Source organism: Xiphophorus maculatus, chromosome 6, assembly GCF_002775205.1.
Source record: "Xiphophorus maculatus strain JP 163 A chromosome 6, X_maculatus-5.0-male, whole genome shotgun sequence".
NCBI classification, from domain to species: Eukaryota; Metazoa; Chordata; class Actinopteri; order Cyprinodontiformes; family Poeciliidae; genus Xiphophorus; species Xiphophorus maculatus.
Genome location: NC_036448.1, coordinates 18878727 through 18893309, shown reverse-complemented (window position 1 = coordinate 18893309; position 14583 = coordinate 18878727). Strand labels below are relative to the sequence as shown.

Below are 14583 nucleotides of genomic sequence, written 5' to 3'. Positions count from 1 at the left end.
AAATACCATCACCTTGTTCCACTATTGGGATGATGTTCCCTTTTCTGAAAAGCTTTACCAGGGGACACACATTTTCCTTCCTCTTGCTTTGGATTGGGCTTATCTTAAATGACAGTCAGTTCCTCTTTATCATTTTGTTAACACACACACACATTTTAGAAGTTTCAACTTAGCAAGCTGCCAAAAGTAATGCATGTACGGAGCTTGTCATATTATTATTTGATTATTTGTTAGCATACAGCACCTGCTGTTAATGCCCTCCTAAAGGGTGAAAATTGTAATTTGTGTTCCGATGAGGCTCGTTTTATATCCTGTGAATGAAAAGAACAAATAATTTTTAACTACGACTACATGTAAATGAAAAAAAGACAGGTCTAATTCGGTGGGGCTGTTTTACACTGTTGGCTGGGTGACATTGGCTTGCAGAAGAGGCGAGTGCTGCGCGAACAGATGTCTACACCAGGCATGGATAAACAAAAACCCATGAATGGGCATAATTTTGTCCCAGGGGAATTTTTTTACTTTTCCTCTCTGTGTCCTTTCTAATAATGTTAATGCATTTTGATATAATTTATTTTCAAAATATAAACCGTTAGCAAAAGTTTATTTTTCTGCTTTCAACTTTTGTGCATCTACACCGTGTTCCAAATTATTATGCAAATTGGATTTTAGTGTCATAAAGATAACATTTTTTGTTGTGCTATTAAATTTATAGACGGTATTGTGTGTCAGGGCTCTTTGAATCACTATAATTAATTTCAGAGAGCTGGGTTGATTAGTTTGTCTGGTGAGCTCAATTAAAGAAAATCTACTTAAGAAGGATATTCCACATTATTAAGTACAGTAGGCCACAGGTTTCAAGCAATATGGGAAAGAGAAAGGATCTCTGCTGACAAAAATCATCAGATAGTGTAGTTATCATTGTACTGTGAAGAGATTTGTGGCTGATTCAGAACAAAAATGGGTTTGTACAAGTAAAGGCATAATGAGGAAGGTTTCTGTTAGACAATTCATCGGATTAAGAGAGCAGCTGTTAAAATGCCCTTACAAAGCAGCAAACAGTTATTTGAAGCTGCTGGTGCCTCTGGAACCTCAGAGTGGAGGATCCTCCAGAGGCTTGCGGTGCATGAAGCTACTATTGGGCCACCGCTAACCAGAGCTCACAAGCAGAAACGGTGGCAGTGGGCCCAGCTGTACATGAAGATTAATTTTCAAAGAGACTTGTTCACTGATGACTGCTGTGCAACCCTGGATGGTCCAGATGGACGCAGTAGTGGGTTGGTGGTGAATGGCCACCACATTCCAACCAGGCTGTGACGTCAGCAAGGAGGTGGTGGAATCATTTTTTGGGCTGAAACCATGAGGAGAGAATCATTGGTCGGCCCCTTCAGAGTCCCTGAAGGTGTGAAAATGACCTCAGCAAAGTATATGGACTTTCTGACTGATCACTTTCTTTCATGGTTCACAAAGAAGAGCCGTACCTTCAGTAGCAAAATCATCTTCATCATGACAATGCACCATCTCATGCTGCAAGGAATACCACTTTGTCATTGGCTGCTATGGGCATAAAAGGGGAGAAACTCAAGGTGTGGTCACCATCCTCCTCTGACCTCTGACCTCAACCGTATTGAGAACCATTGGAGTTTCCTCAAGCAGAAGATCTGAGGGTGGAATGCAGTTCATATCAAAACAGCAGCTCTGGGAAGATATTCTGACATCCTGCAAAGAAATTCAAGTAGAATTGATCCACAAACTCACAAGTTCAATGGATGCAAGAATTGTGCTGTGATATCAAAGAAGGGGTCCTATGTTAACATGTAACTCGGTCGGTTAAGATGTTTTTGATTGAAATAGCTTTTGATTTTAGTACATGTGACTACTTAATGCTGCACATTCGTAGAATGACTGTTTGCAGTTCTTTATAATCTATAAAATGTTTAGAAAATCTGTTGTGCATAATAATTTGGAACAGTGCATTTTGAGTTTTTTTACTTTTGAAAAAAAATACTGTTCTCATGGGGAGCTTTGATCAGTAAAATTTGATTTATACTGTAATAGTTCATTACTTGAAAATTATACTGACCATCATTTGCATTGACCATTTAAGAAAATCTGAGAAAATATCACTTGCATAATAATTTGGAACACGGTGTACTGAACTTCTAATGATGTCTCTTTTTAACTACTTGTACTACTGTGCAGTGATATCTGGGGTGCATTTTTTCTGAGGTGGCAGAAATTATTTTCACTTTGTGTACATCATAGTTTTCACAGTTAATGTCTTAAATAGGGCAATAGCTTTAATTTGTGATGAAGCCAAATTCTCTGTTGTGTTAAAATGCACCACACTAAGTTGTTGAAACTGAGGAGGTGATTTGTGACAATAGGAATAAGTGAATATCTTGAGTGCACACTAGAGGCTGTGCCATCCCCCTGGCTATGACACAAAGGCCATTAATTGCCATGTCTTTGAGAGGACAATCTAATCTTTGAGAGACATGGCACAGCAACTCCAGCATCCAGCGCAGGGAATCTGTGGCAACACTTGCTGAAAATTAAAGACAAGGGGTTTCAAGATAAATTGATCCAAGGATGTTAAAGTGATTCAAGGACACTTTCTTAAGTCAAACGTTTATCAGTGAAGCATTCAATCAGTCTAAAACATTTTATAAAGATTAACTGACTTTAACTAGTATAGAGGATTGGTCTTTCACATTTTGTGTTGTAAAAAGAAATACCATTAACAATCAGCACTTAGGCAACGGTGTACAGCGGTTACTGCAAAGACTGTACACATGTTAAACTCCCAATTAGGACAAAGTTCAGTAGTAAATGTTTAAACCCCCAAATAATGACAAAAATTGTCATATTTTTCTTTTGAATTTGAGTTCAATTGTGATTTGCCCAGAGCACATGCTGACATAATCAGTAACTTCAGTGTGTTTTGGATCTTGATTCTGTTAGTTTTAGTGTTGACATACTTTTTCTTCTTCTAATAATTTGAATGTCATGTTTTTTACATTATGTTTTGGTACTTTGGATTTATTTACTGTTTAATTTGGGAATTTCAAAATACCAAGTTCATCTCTGGGATTAACCTGCATTTCTTGCCACAAAGTTATCTGATTATTTATTCGTCGCCTTGCATTAACAGGTGCATTCAGTGTCATTTTATTAAGTAAATTAAGCATGATGAGTTTAATTGATTGGAGATAAAGTAGCTTACTCTACACAAAATAATAGAATTAACAAGACATTGCACAAAAATGTCCTTATGTATTTTAATGACAGTATATTTTTAAATAATTTTATGTAACTCCACACTTTCCACTTAACATTGTGATTATATTCTGTTTGTAGGGAGAGCGTCAGGACTCGGATATCGTTGAGGAAAGAAACGCCCAGGTGCAGCTGGAAAAGGCTAAGGTACTGTTGTGCTGTTGCATCATTTCCTTCATTTCTACCATGCAGACTAGATGTACAGAAAGACTGTCCAAAAGGAGATTACATCACAGAAAGGAATATTGAACGTTCATAATTCCTGATTCAATTCAATTCATGTACTTCAACTAACAGATTTCAAACAATTCTGCAATGACAAACACGAGGCAATGAGCTTAAAGTAACATTTCTATCTATCTATCTATCTATCTATCTATCTATCTATCTATCTATCTATCTATCTATCTATCTATCTATCTATCTATCTATCTATCTATCTATCTATCTATCTATCTATCTATCTATCTATCTATCTATCTATCTATCTATCTATCTATCTATCTATCTATCTATCTATCTATCTATCTATCTATCTATCTATCTATCTATCTATCTATCTATCTATCTATCTATCTATCTATCTATCTATCTATCTATACTGTATATATATATATATATATATATATACTGGGCCCCTAAGCAACCCCTGCTGATATGTCCTGTTGAATATTGAAGCAGATCTTCCTCTACAGATTTTATGTACTCTCACCGGTGCTGCATAATTAACATGGAAAATTTCCTCAGCTTGTAACTCTGCTGGCCCTAAAGCCGCATCTGTCCAAAGTGAAGTAATTAGCAGCTTGATCATTATGCTACTGACATTTGACTTCTATAGAATTACATCAGCAACAAGTTTTTCAGTCAGCAATGTTGTGACAGTGGCTAACCTACAGCAAAGATAAAGACACAATACACTTTTGTTCACAGCAGACATACTCATTTGTCATAGTGTGAATATAACAAATGCTACTTACAACTTTAGCCTTAGCTCTGCTGTCTCACTAATGTATGATAGTTAAACTGAAGTACGTATATCAAATTTAGCCTCCATTAATTTTTACAAATCATCACTTATAGTACTCTACCTCTTCCACATTTAGGCTTCTTGTTTTAAATAACTATAGCACCTGTCCTATGCCCTCAGTACAAGCCTGTGGCCTTTGCTGTACGTTGCAACTTCTCTTACATGCCAGCTGACGACGACAACGTCCCTGTACCAGGCCAAGCTGTCACATTTGAGGCCAAAGACTTCCTGCATGTCAAAGAGGTATGCACTGAAAAAAAGCCAACATGTACTGATGAATCTCAAAAAATTTAATTATCCACACAGACTGACATGCATACAATATTGTTGTCTTTAGAAAAACTTGGTTTTATTAAGCTTTATTCCATATTTATTCTGATAGATATGACAAGTAATGATGCATTTTCTATAATTAACACTGGTTAATAATTATGGGGAACATCAGTGTTAAAGTTTTTTATTCACAGTTCAATGTCTTGTTTGATTTGCTTTGCAATTGGAAGAAATTTAACAATGAATGGTGGATCGGACGGCCGGTGAAGGAGGATGGGGTGGTGGGCTTCGTCCCCAGTCCGGTTAACCTGGAAACCATTCTTATCAGAAGAGAAGTCCAAGCCAGAAAAGCTGCCAAGGCCTTGGCCAGGTAGTCACACAATACTGCTTGATTGAACAGTTTGCATTTTTTTAAGGAAGGAACCTAAAGCCAATGTATTAAAGAAGAAATTTTAAAATCAATACTAGTTCATTTCAACTGGGTCCTGGAAAACAAATCTTAGAAAATATTTGTGAAATGTCTTTGAGATTTGATAGTACCAAGAAAATTGTGCATATTCTTAATCCAATAAGTCAGACTCAGTTTCCTGGTTTAATTGATAACCAGGATCAACCTAGAAGAACCACAGGGGATAAAAATCTGCAAACCTGTTACAAAATAACACATCTTAACAGTGAAAAGTATCCCTCAAAACAAGCCAGCAGCACAGCAGTGGAAAGATGAAACCAAATTTAAACTGAGTCCCGTTGCCATTTGTTGTTCATGAGGAATTTGCAGCTTTAGACAAGTTTAAGTCATTATACTTCTCATTATGTTCATTTTTCTAGCAGTCTTTTCTCTTACTGAGTAAACCTTGCAAAATTTTAACAGAGAGAGTAATATCTCTGATATTAGCAAATAGACGTAGGATCTAGCCATTCAAATATTATTGAATTTTATTTTTGGTTGATTTTTGTGTTTTTTATTTACCATTTCTTTTGTGAACACAGACTTGACTGTTATGTTAATTGTGTGTGTGTGTAAACAGTTGTTTGTGCTGGGTGTCTCTGTGTGGCCGTGTGATGGACTGGTGTAACCTCTCAGATGTAACCTACCCCGCGCCTAATGAGCACTGACTGTAGACCTTTATAAGTAAAGCGGTGAACTTTGATCAAATCTCTGTGAGATAATTCATAACTCATGTCTTGTTTCAGCAAAGCAGCAGTTCAAGCAACTCAAGATATGAACTCAAAGAAATACACTCCTCCTTCACAAGGTCAGTTTGTGCACCGAATAAGACTAAATGCATATGGGTAAAATCTGTCCTTAATGATAATTAAGTTAACATGGCTTCTTTTTTTCTTTGTGAGCAGCCAACCAGCAGGTGAAAAAGAAGCCGGTAAGGGACAAAGCTAAATTGTATAACTGTTGTGAAACCACAAAAGTTTTGCTTCACATTCGTTACACATCAGATTTGAGGACTTTAGGCACCGTTCAAATAAACCTGTTTTTTCTAAAAGGTTCCTCTTAAACACAGATTTCTTTCTAGAAATGCCTGGATCCATTCAATAAGGGTTGTTAATGATGATTCATTGTCTTAATACATACATATTAAATACTTTATTTTAAAGTATAAAAGTATTCAGTTCCCAGATGGGATTCCTATTCCTTCATGTTTGGTTATAATGAAAATAGATTTAGTCTAACGTCATAAATAAGAGACTAGAAACAAAAATGTTTGGTGGTTCTGTTGACAAGTGGCTGACATGTTGCAACTGCATCATCAACCAATTTGCTTATTAAACATCTTTGTTCAGATCTTGGACACATTAGATCATGGTTAGTAAAGGAACAAGAAAATTCAACATTCTAATGCAACAGATGTTCTTTGTACGGCAAACCCAAAGCCCAACTTGAAATTTTCAGATTGTTGAACTCATTAAATGTTCAGTTACTTTATCTTCTTTACAGAAAACACAATTGAATGCCAAATTCGTGTTAGATGTATTGCTTTTCCTGCTTATTTAAAACACAAACTAAGGCTTTTGAGAGAGACTCGAGAGACAAAATGCAACTTTCTTATAACAATAGCAAAATGGATGCATTTCATGCAAACCATACAATGTGTTTGTGTCTACAGGGGGAACAGGTAACCATGTATGATGTTGTGCCAACAATGCGACCAGTGGTTCTGATGGGACCATCATTAAAGGGCTTAGAGGTGAGTTTCTTCTGACATTTGACTCAACTCAATAATTTTAGCAAAAAATCATAACAATTGTCACCTGAAGACAAATAGGGTTAATTCATACCAAATAATGAAATAAATCCAGATTTTTTCCAATTACATCTCATCATATAATGAGAACACAAAACTCTCCTCGTTAGTATAGTGGTGAGTATCCCCACCTGTCACGCGGGAGACCGGGGTTCGATTCCCCGACGGGGAGTGAAGTTTGTTTCAGGTCCCTCTTGAAAATGAGATCTAGATCTCAATGGGGTTTACCTGATTAAATAAAGGAATATAAAAATATAGTCATATTTAGATTCTAGTATGTACAGTCCAATTCAATCAAAATTTTTTAAAAATAATTAAATGATGACAAAATAAATAAAATGCCTAGAGAGCCATCTTTCAATATGAACAAGCATTTGCCGGTATTGGAGAGGAGCATCTCCTGTTCAATAGGAATCCCTCCAGCAGAAACAGGCTAAGTAAAAGAGGAAACACTGGTTCTAGAGTGCCTTTTTGGAAGGTGTGGGGGGAGAAAAGGAAAATACAAAGGAATTCATTAAAGCTTTCTCAATGATGACATCCAAACAGGAGATTCAGCTAAACACAAAAGGACACGTCAGGTCGGGTCTATGGGAAAGAATAAGAACGAGTACGCAAAGATAAATGCAAAGCTCTATCAATAGCTCCATTCAGAAAAGCGACCCAGGTCAAGTGTATGTTCTAAACAAAGAAAAACAAAGAGAGAGCATAGTTAATGATAATTGCAAGTACTGTAGTTTACAAATTAATAGTAGCAGCTAACAGCCAAGCGAGTCAGTATGGCACCGACAATAACAAGCAATCAAGCTGAATTATTATTTTTCTGTGTAATTCTAGATTACCGACATGATGCAAAAAGCACTATTTGACTTTCTAAAACACAGATTTGAAGGAAGGTAAGTTTTTCTTTGTCATTATCAAACCTGTTTTTATGCACAGTAAAATTTAATAAAGTTGTGAAATAATGCTTGTTCTCTTGTATTCTTTTCAGAATCACTATTACAAGGGTGACGGCTGACATCTCGCTGGCGAAACGCTCTATCCTCAACAACCCTGGCAAGAAGGCCTTAATGGACCGGTCCAACACACGCTCTAATTTAGGTCTGTAGTTTATCATCTGGCAGTACAGAGCACTAATTATCCTTGGGAATTCTTTCATTTTAATAGAAATACATGGATAGAACACAACTCTAAAAGTTCACTCATGGAAAAGACAACTAAATCAGTTTCAAAACAAGTTATTATAATTGCTTTCTGGAAAACTTGACTTCCCTTGTGGCATCCCCCACATTTTTAAAGTCCTAATTAATTTTTGTCTCATTCTGTCTAAATTAATTTGAAGTGAATGTGTCAGAGCTATTTTTGTCTTTTGGCTTCCATTGCTGCTCAATTTTTGCCTTAAATATGCAGAGTTGCCACAACATTAAATCAAACATATCCTAAATCTGGAACCAAGATGGGTGTTCTATTCTGCTGAGTATATTTGTACTGTTATCTCAAAGATGTGGGTTATTGCAAGGATGTTTCAGAGAACCGTTCGTAAATCTAGGTAACCCAGACTTCAAATGAGTCATGACTTTGTGATGCTGAGATAGAGATAGACTTTTTGTGACTTTGATTTTACAGAATGTCTCATGAAAGCTGCTTTGCTACTAACACCATAGTCAATAACTAGCCTGTAGCCTCCACAGATCAGGCTTACTTCGGTTTGAGTGGATTGAGTGGGTTCTTAATCTGACTGTGATCCTCAGAGCTTTGAGACCTCTGATGTTTTTTCTTGTTTCTTGCTCAGCAGCTTTTAGCTTGCATGTTCCTGCTTTGAGAAGGAAATGACTTAAGAGAAATGTTATTTGCTTTTATCTCCCAGACATAGTGGATGTAATAAATAATGTTTGAAACAATAGTTGGTTGTTTTTAGCAGGTTCACCATGCCATAAAATATATTTACTGCAAATATTCATAATAACCCCCCATCGTTAAAAGGATGGTGTTCGCCAATCAAACCTAACAGCGGCGCATCGACAGATCTGCAGCTGCTAGGCTTTGTTTATTCTCATATATTTCTATCAGAACCAGCACAATCTTAGTCAGAAATTTAAACTACAGCAGTTTGTCAGTTAGAAAACTTCCTAGTTTTAGGAAGTTTCATCTTGTTCAAACCAAGCATATGAGTTTGTTTTTTTTGTTTTTTTTACCTTGTGACATTATACTGTAGAATAGTCACAACCATTTCCCTATCTACCCTCTGATCCTTTCTACCCATTTCAATAGAAGAGGAGGAAATCAGTTAAAACAAGAGCAGGGATAAGATTTACTTGCTTTTCTCTTGTCTCTCTCATTGCCGTCTCATCCCAGATGCTGCCGGTATGTACGACTGAAAGCACTGGTTTTCCTTGTGTTTTTGACAGCTCCACCTCCTTTCTGTTCTTTCTCTCATTTCCCCCATGTTTGTATCAGCTGCTGCTACCCTCTCACTTCTGTGTGCTTCATTTATAGTACATTTACACAAAAACTGACTTCATCCTGTGCAGCTTTGAAATATATAGCTAAAGTGCATTGAAGTGCTTCTGTGTGAGTGGGTTGTCGGATATGTTTTAGGACTAAAACTTGATGTCCTTTCCCGCTCTCCCTCTAGTGGACAAGTTTTAATATTACTCCTGCCATGAGTTGAAGAAATCTTGATGCATCTATCTTTGTGGTGGGAAGAAATTATACATATAATAATAACAAAAAACTAAATATTTTAGTGCAAGGCTTTTGGTGAGAGCTGCCAAGGTCTTATTTTCTTTTGTTGTGTAGAACATGCTTTTTTTTTTTACATGCTTTTTATTTCTGATGTCAATTGTCATTTGCTTTGTTTATTAGTTGTTTACAAGTTCAAGTAAAGCAGAAAATCTTTTGTAAATAATTTAACACTCCTATGAAGCCAGACTGTACATGTTGAATTAAGTGTTAACAGATTTAAATCTAAATAATCTTTGCAGCAAATTAGCATTTATTTAAAAGTAAGGCAACTTTTAAAATGTATTATTATTGAATTGTTTAAAGTTACTGTAACAGTTTTTCTATAATAGTATAAAATAAGATAAAATATGAGAATAAAGTTATAAAGATCTAGAACATTCCTACTATTGTCAGTCTCAATATGTGTACTATCATATTTAGAGGTTTCCAGTGAGATCTTGTATATCATGTATATTTTAAATTGTCTCAGAGTTGGAAGCTTACATTTTCTGTTCCTGCAGCCCAGATCCAAGGGGAGGTGGAGCGTATATTTGAGCTGGCCCGGAGCATGCAGCTAGTCGTTTTGGATGCAGACACGATTAACCACCCACTGCAAGTGTCCAAGACTTCGCTTGCTCCAATTCTTGTTTATGTGAAGATATCTTCACCAAAAGTAGGTTTCATCAGTCACCCATGCACTACCTGATAGAATGCATTTCTCTAAATCTGTACACCTTTTATTGCCCTGTATTTGTCAAAAGAAATAGGATACTTACATTTTTTTAAGTTGTGTTCTATTTTGTGTTGTGTAGGTGCTGACGAGACTCATCAAGACAAGAGGAAAATCTCAAACCAAACATCTAAACGTTCAACTTGTGGCAGCAGACAAGCTGGCCCAGTGTCCGCCGGTGAGCGCCATCTGCTGGACATTGTTAAAAACTACAACTGCTTTTTTTCTGTTCAAGAGATGAAAATCTGGCTAATGCCGTGTGTTGATGTCAAGTAATTTTTTTATCTTCTCCGAGACCAAGTTTGATACTTTATTAAAATCAATGCTGAGTAGCTTTAACGTGCAGTAAAATAACAGATGCTCGGGTGGTTTTTTTGTTTGGTTTTTTTTTTCGGTCTTACATCTCACCTTACTTGACCACCAGTGAAGTTCTATACATTGCAGTATTAATTTTTCTGGATTTAATTTTTCTAGATAGTTGTTGACACACAGTGCAGATATAGTTTTCAATAAACTTACTCCTGCATTAAACATCATAACACACATGCATCCTGGTGTTCACATTTTGTTCTATTTCTTTCTCACCTTCTATTGTCTGTAGGAAATGTTTGATGTCATATTAGATGAGAACCAGCTTACTGATGCCTGTGAGCACATCGCGGATTACCTTGAATCTTACTGGAGAGCAACGCATCCACCAGAGATGGAGCCTTCAAATGCACTTGTAGCACAGCTGGCTGAGAACACATTGCCTTCCTCTCCAACAACAGTACCGGTGCATAAAACACACAATTTATAAAGTGAAAACATACTGAAATATATAAAATACTATGTAAAATGTTCCTATCACCTCATCTCATCAAACTTCATCTCATTCATGTGATGTGAACAAATATTTGTTTAAATTTAGAGAATTTTTTTTTTTAGCATTATTTTTGCTTCATCTGTACGTTTTTCCACCAGTCCACCTAACATTTTAATTTCATGTCTTCTCATCCTATTACTATGCAAAGTTGAAGAAGAAATGAAATAGGCCAACAACTGGTGAGTGAGAGTTATTGAAATATTACTATACCCGTTTTGTAGGTATGGGAAACATGATGTAGAATCATTACATGATTTTATGTAATGTCTGTAATTTATAGCCTATTATAGTTAGATGACTGCTTGATAGAAAGAATTTTATTTTAAAAACCTGACATACTGCGGTCTAAAAAAGTAAGCTGACCAGTGGTTATGTAAATTATTAGCAGTGAATGGAAACAACTGAAAGTCTCGGTTTTCTACACATGTGAGGATTTAACCATAGTTTAAACATGTTCACAAAATAATGTCTGTTCTTTTAAACAAATCCAGAAGAAATCCAGGTCAAAGTTTACATTTAAGCTGGAAATGAAAATGTTCCATCTTGTCATTTTGAAAATTTGTCACCCATCTTCCTCACATTGTTTTCATTGTTCACCTTGATCTCTCCATATTCTCTCTGTGATTTGGAATTGCACGTTATTTAATTTTATTGTGTGACTAGTTAAATGATATTCATCTGGTCCTTTTCCTTTAAGGATGAGCAGAAGAGTAAGAAGCCAGGTGCCTCCAAGAGGAAGGGTTCACGTGAGAACCACCTAGACAAGGAGACCCCACCCGCCCCAGATCAGGAGGACAGAGTTGAAGAAGGCCAAAGAAAGGAAGAAGAGGAGCGACTTCTGAGGACAGAAGCAAAAAGACCACAGCACACACACCACCATCACCACCACCACCATCACCGCCGGATGGAACACCACAGCTACGCTCAGCACAGCCAAATATCTGGTGGCATGAATGTAAAGTCAGGTAGAGATTACAGCCAAAGGCCTCCAAGGAGACCCCTGCATGAGGAGAGGGAGGAAGAGGTGGAGGAAGTGGTGGTGGAGGGCGATGAGGAGGAGATACACTACAACCACCGGGGTCATACCCATCACCACCACAGTAGCAACCACCACCATCATCACCATCATCACCAACGCCATCGTGGCCAGCTGCATGACAGGGAAGGCTATGAGCAGGAGCACAACGAACGCAACCGACATCAGAGGCATCACCAGCATATCCCAACACGGACACACCATGCAGACCTCTACCCTGCACACAACCATCACAGCTACCACCACCAGGGCAGAGATCAGGACAGAGACAGATACAAGGACAGGGAGAGCGATAGGGATCGAATCAGAGACAGAGATGCACGTCAGTGGCACAAAGATTCTTACATGGATGACTGACATGTTTCTACTCCCAAGCTGATGCAGTTTTATGCTTCCCATTTTATAATGCACTCATAGGTGAAACAGTCATTTTTGAATGTAGTCTATTCTTTCATACTGTTTATTACTCTTGAACACCACAGCGTTCTCCACACAGATTCACTTTATCTTCCACAAAAATAGAAGCAAACTACAAATTCTAATTCACACCCTCAAAGGGGGAATTACAAGACTCTGCAACTTTTCCAAGTCTCAATAAAGCATTATGCATGCATGTATAGGAAGTATTTCCAATATTTATTTCAGTTTTTGTAATTTAAAAGCATTGGATTTTACCACATACAATTACTGAGAAACATTTAACAACTCATGAATTCTGGTAAGAAGTGCACATCAGACAAAGAAAATAAAAACAATACACTACAGCCTTTATAAAATGAAGGCACAGATGGAACCTTTCATTGACTCAGGAGTGCCTGACTTTTCATATGATTTCTGTAATCTTCAAATAAATTTTCAAAACGCTACATAAAATCTAGCCATCTTTGTTTCAGTCTCATGGCTGTCCCTCTGCATCTGTAGTTGTGCAGGTTATTGACATTGAATAAATATTTCAAAATTGCCATCCCTAAATTTTTTTCCCCTTTGATGAGGTGAAAAAGATGATCCTTCAAGCATTAGGAGGTCTCTGTAATACAAAAGTCTGTCTTTTTCTCTTTCACATTATGTGCCTGCTGTGTTTGTGGCTGAAGGTAACAATTGGGTTGTGCATTATTTTTCTGCATTATTGATCTGGCACAAACCTACCATTGTCGACAGGCATGTTTGCACTATGACATAATCGGTGCTGTTTGCTTTATAAATTAGATGCACAGACAGTGCTGACACCTGGAGCAAATAATGTGGAAAAATCTATACCTAAAAGCAATTTCAGCCCAACACTGTTGAATAATCCCACATGCTTTTATTTTTAAACCCTTTACAAAAAAGAAATTAGACACTTTTATCCTCGCTGACGTTGCTTGAGGTTCTTCTTATTTTTTACGCTTGTCTGGACAAAAGAAAGTTTTCTTCAGTATAATTTTAACATGAATGAAAATGACAAAACAGTTCTTTCTGTTTTCCATTTTTATTGTCAATTCTTCTTTATGTATTGATCAAATATGATAAGCAATGCACATACCTTTTACAAGTCTATGTCATCAACAATATAGGCAATACATTTATCAGTCATCAAAAACTTAAAAAATCATTAATTTCCTCCTTAATCAAAACCACAATCATAAAGAGAACTTAAAAACTTAACTGGAAATAGCTAATCATATATAGAAAAGTTTAGCTAACAAAGTTCTAATTGCTCATTAATTTCTGTGTAGCAGATATTTGAATTTCATCTTTACCTTGGATTGGGTTTAAAGTGAAGTCATTTAAAATTTTGCAAATCAAAATTTCAACATTGTACAAAAAAAACACAATTTCTTTCTGAATATTTCAATTACATATTCAAGAAACCACTTTATGTGTCTTTCCCTATTGCAATTTTCTTCTTCACATTTGCACTTTAATTAGTTTCTGAACGCTATTGCTTTATTTTACTTTAAGCACTAAAACCTAAATATAATACATATAATTTTAATATAAACATATTTTCTGTTCTACTTTTGAAAACGTCTGAACCTATTTGCTTTCTTGCATTTGGTCTATCTGGAAGCATGACTAATCTTGTGGTCACACTCAGTGTATGCAGAATAATCTATGCATTTTGTTGTGATAAAACATGTTGCTTGAATACAATCTATGCATTTGTACATACTTCATAATTGCCTTGCTATTTAAATGAAGGGAGGACTGGAGAGTCTGTTACACTACTCAGTACTGTAGACCTAATGAGTATGACTGCATTGAGTAAACAAGACTGATTATTCCTTTGTAGATTTATTTTGTTTATATAATTTTGTACAGCATTCAAAAGTTCATTTTGACAGATATGTATTCTATTGTTAAAAATCATTAAAATATATTATATGCTGTCTCACATTTCATTTAAGGATAGGA

At 36.3% G+C, this 14583-nt stretch overlaps 1 protein-coding gene across 5 annotated transcripts in view; it reads left to right on the top strand.

The window, feature by feature from the left end:
* Positions 1 to 14556, top strand: part of LOC102227511 (voltage-dependent L-type calcium channel subunit beta-3-like) — a 32775-nt gene extending 18219 nt beyond the window's left edge. For 4 of the 5 annotated variants that reach the window (XM_023334725.1, XM_023334727.1, XM_023334731.1 and 1 more), the window contains exons 2-14: positions 3361 to 3426; positions 4427 to 4549; positions 4810 to 4949; positions 5774 to 5835; positions 5933 to 5958; positions 6700 to 6780; positions 7672 to 7730; positions 7826 to 7935; positions 9190 to 9198; positions 10080 to 10231; positions 10371 to 10466; positions 10890 to 11063; positions 11851 to 14556. In XM_023334725.1, coding sequence (XP_023190493.1) covers positions 3361 to 3426; positions 4427 to 4549; positions 4810 to 4949; positions 5774 to 5835; positions 5933 to 5958; positions 6700 to 6780; positions 7672 to 7730; positions 7826 to 7935; positions 9190 to 9198; positions 10080 to 10231; positions 10371 to 10466; positions 10890 to 11063; positions 11851 to 12546 — 1794 coding nt within the window. In that variant the 3' untranslated portion in view covers positions 12547 to 14556. The remainder of the gene's footprint in view (positions 1 to 3360; positions 3427 to 4426; positions 4550 to 4809; positions 4950 to 5773; positions 5836 to 5932; positions 5959 to 6699; positions 6781 to 7671; positions 7731 to 7825; positions 7936 to 9189; positions 9199 to 10079; positions 10232 to 10370; positions 10467 to 10889; positions 11064 to 11850) is intronic. The other variant, XM_023334726.1, reaches the window with a different exon arrangement.
* The last annotated feature ends 27 nt before the right edge of the window (positions 14557 to 14583 follow it).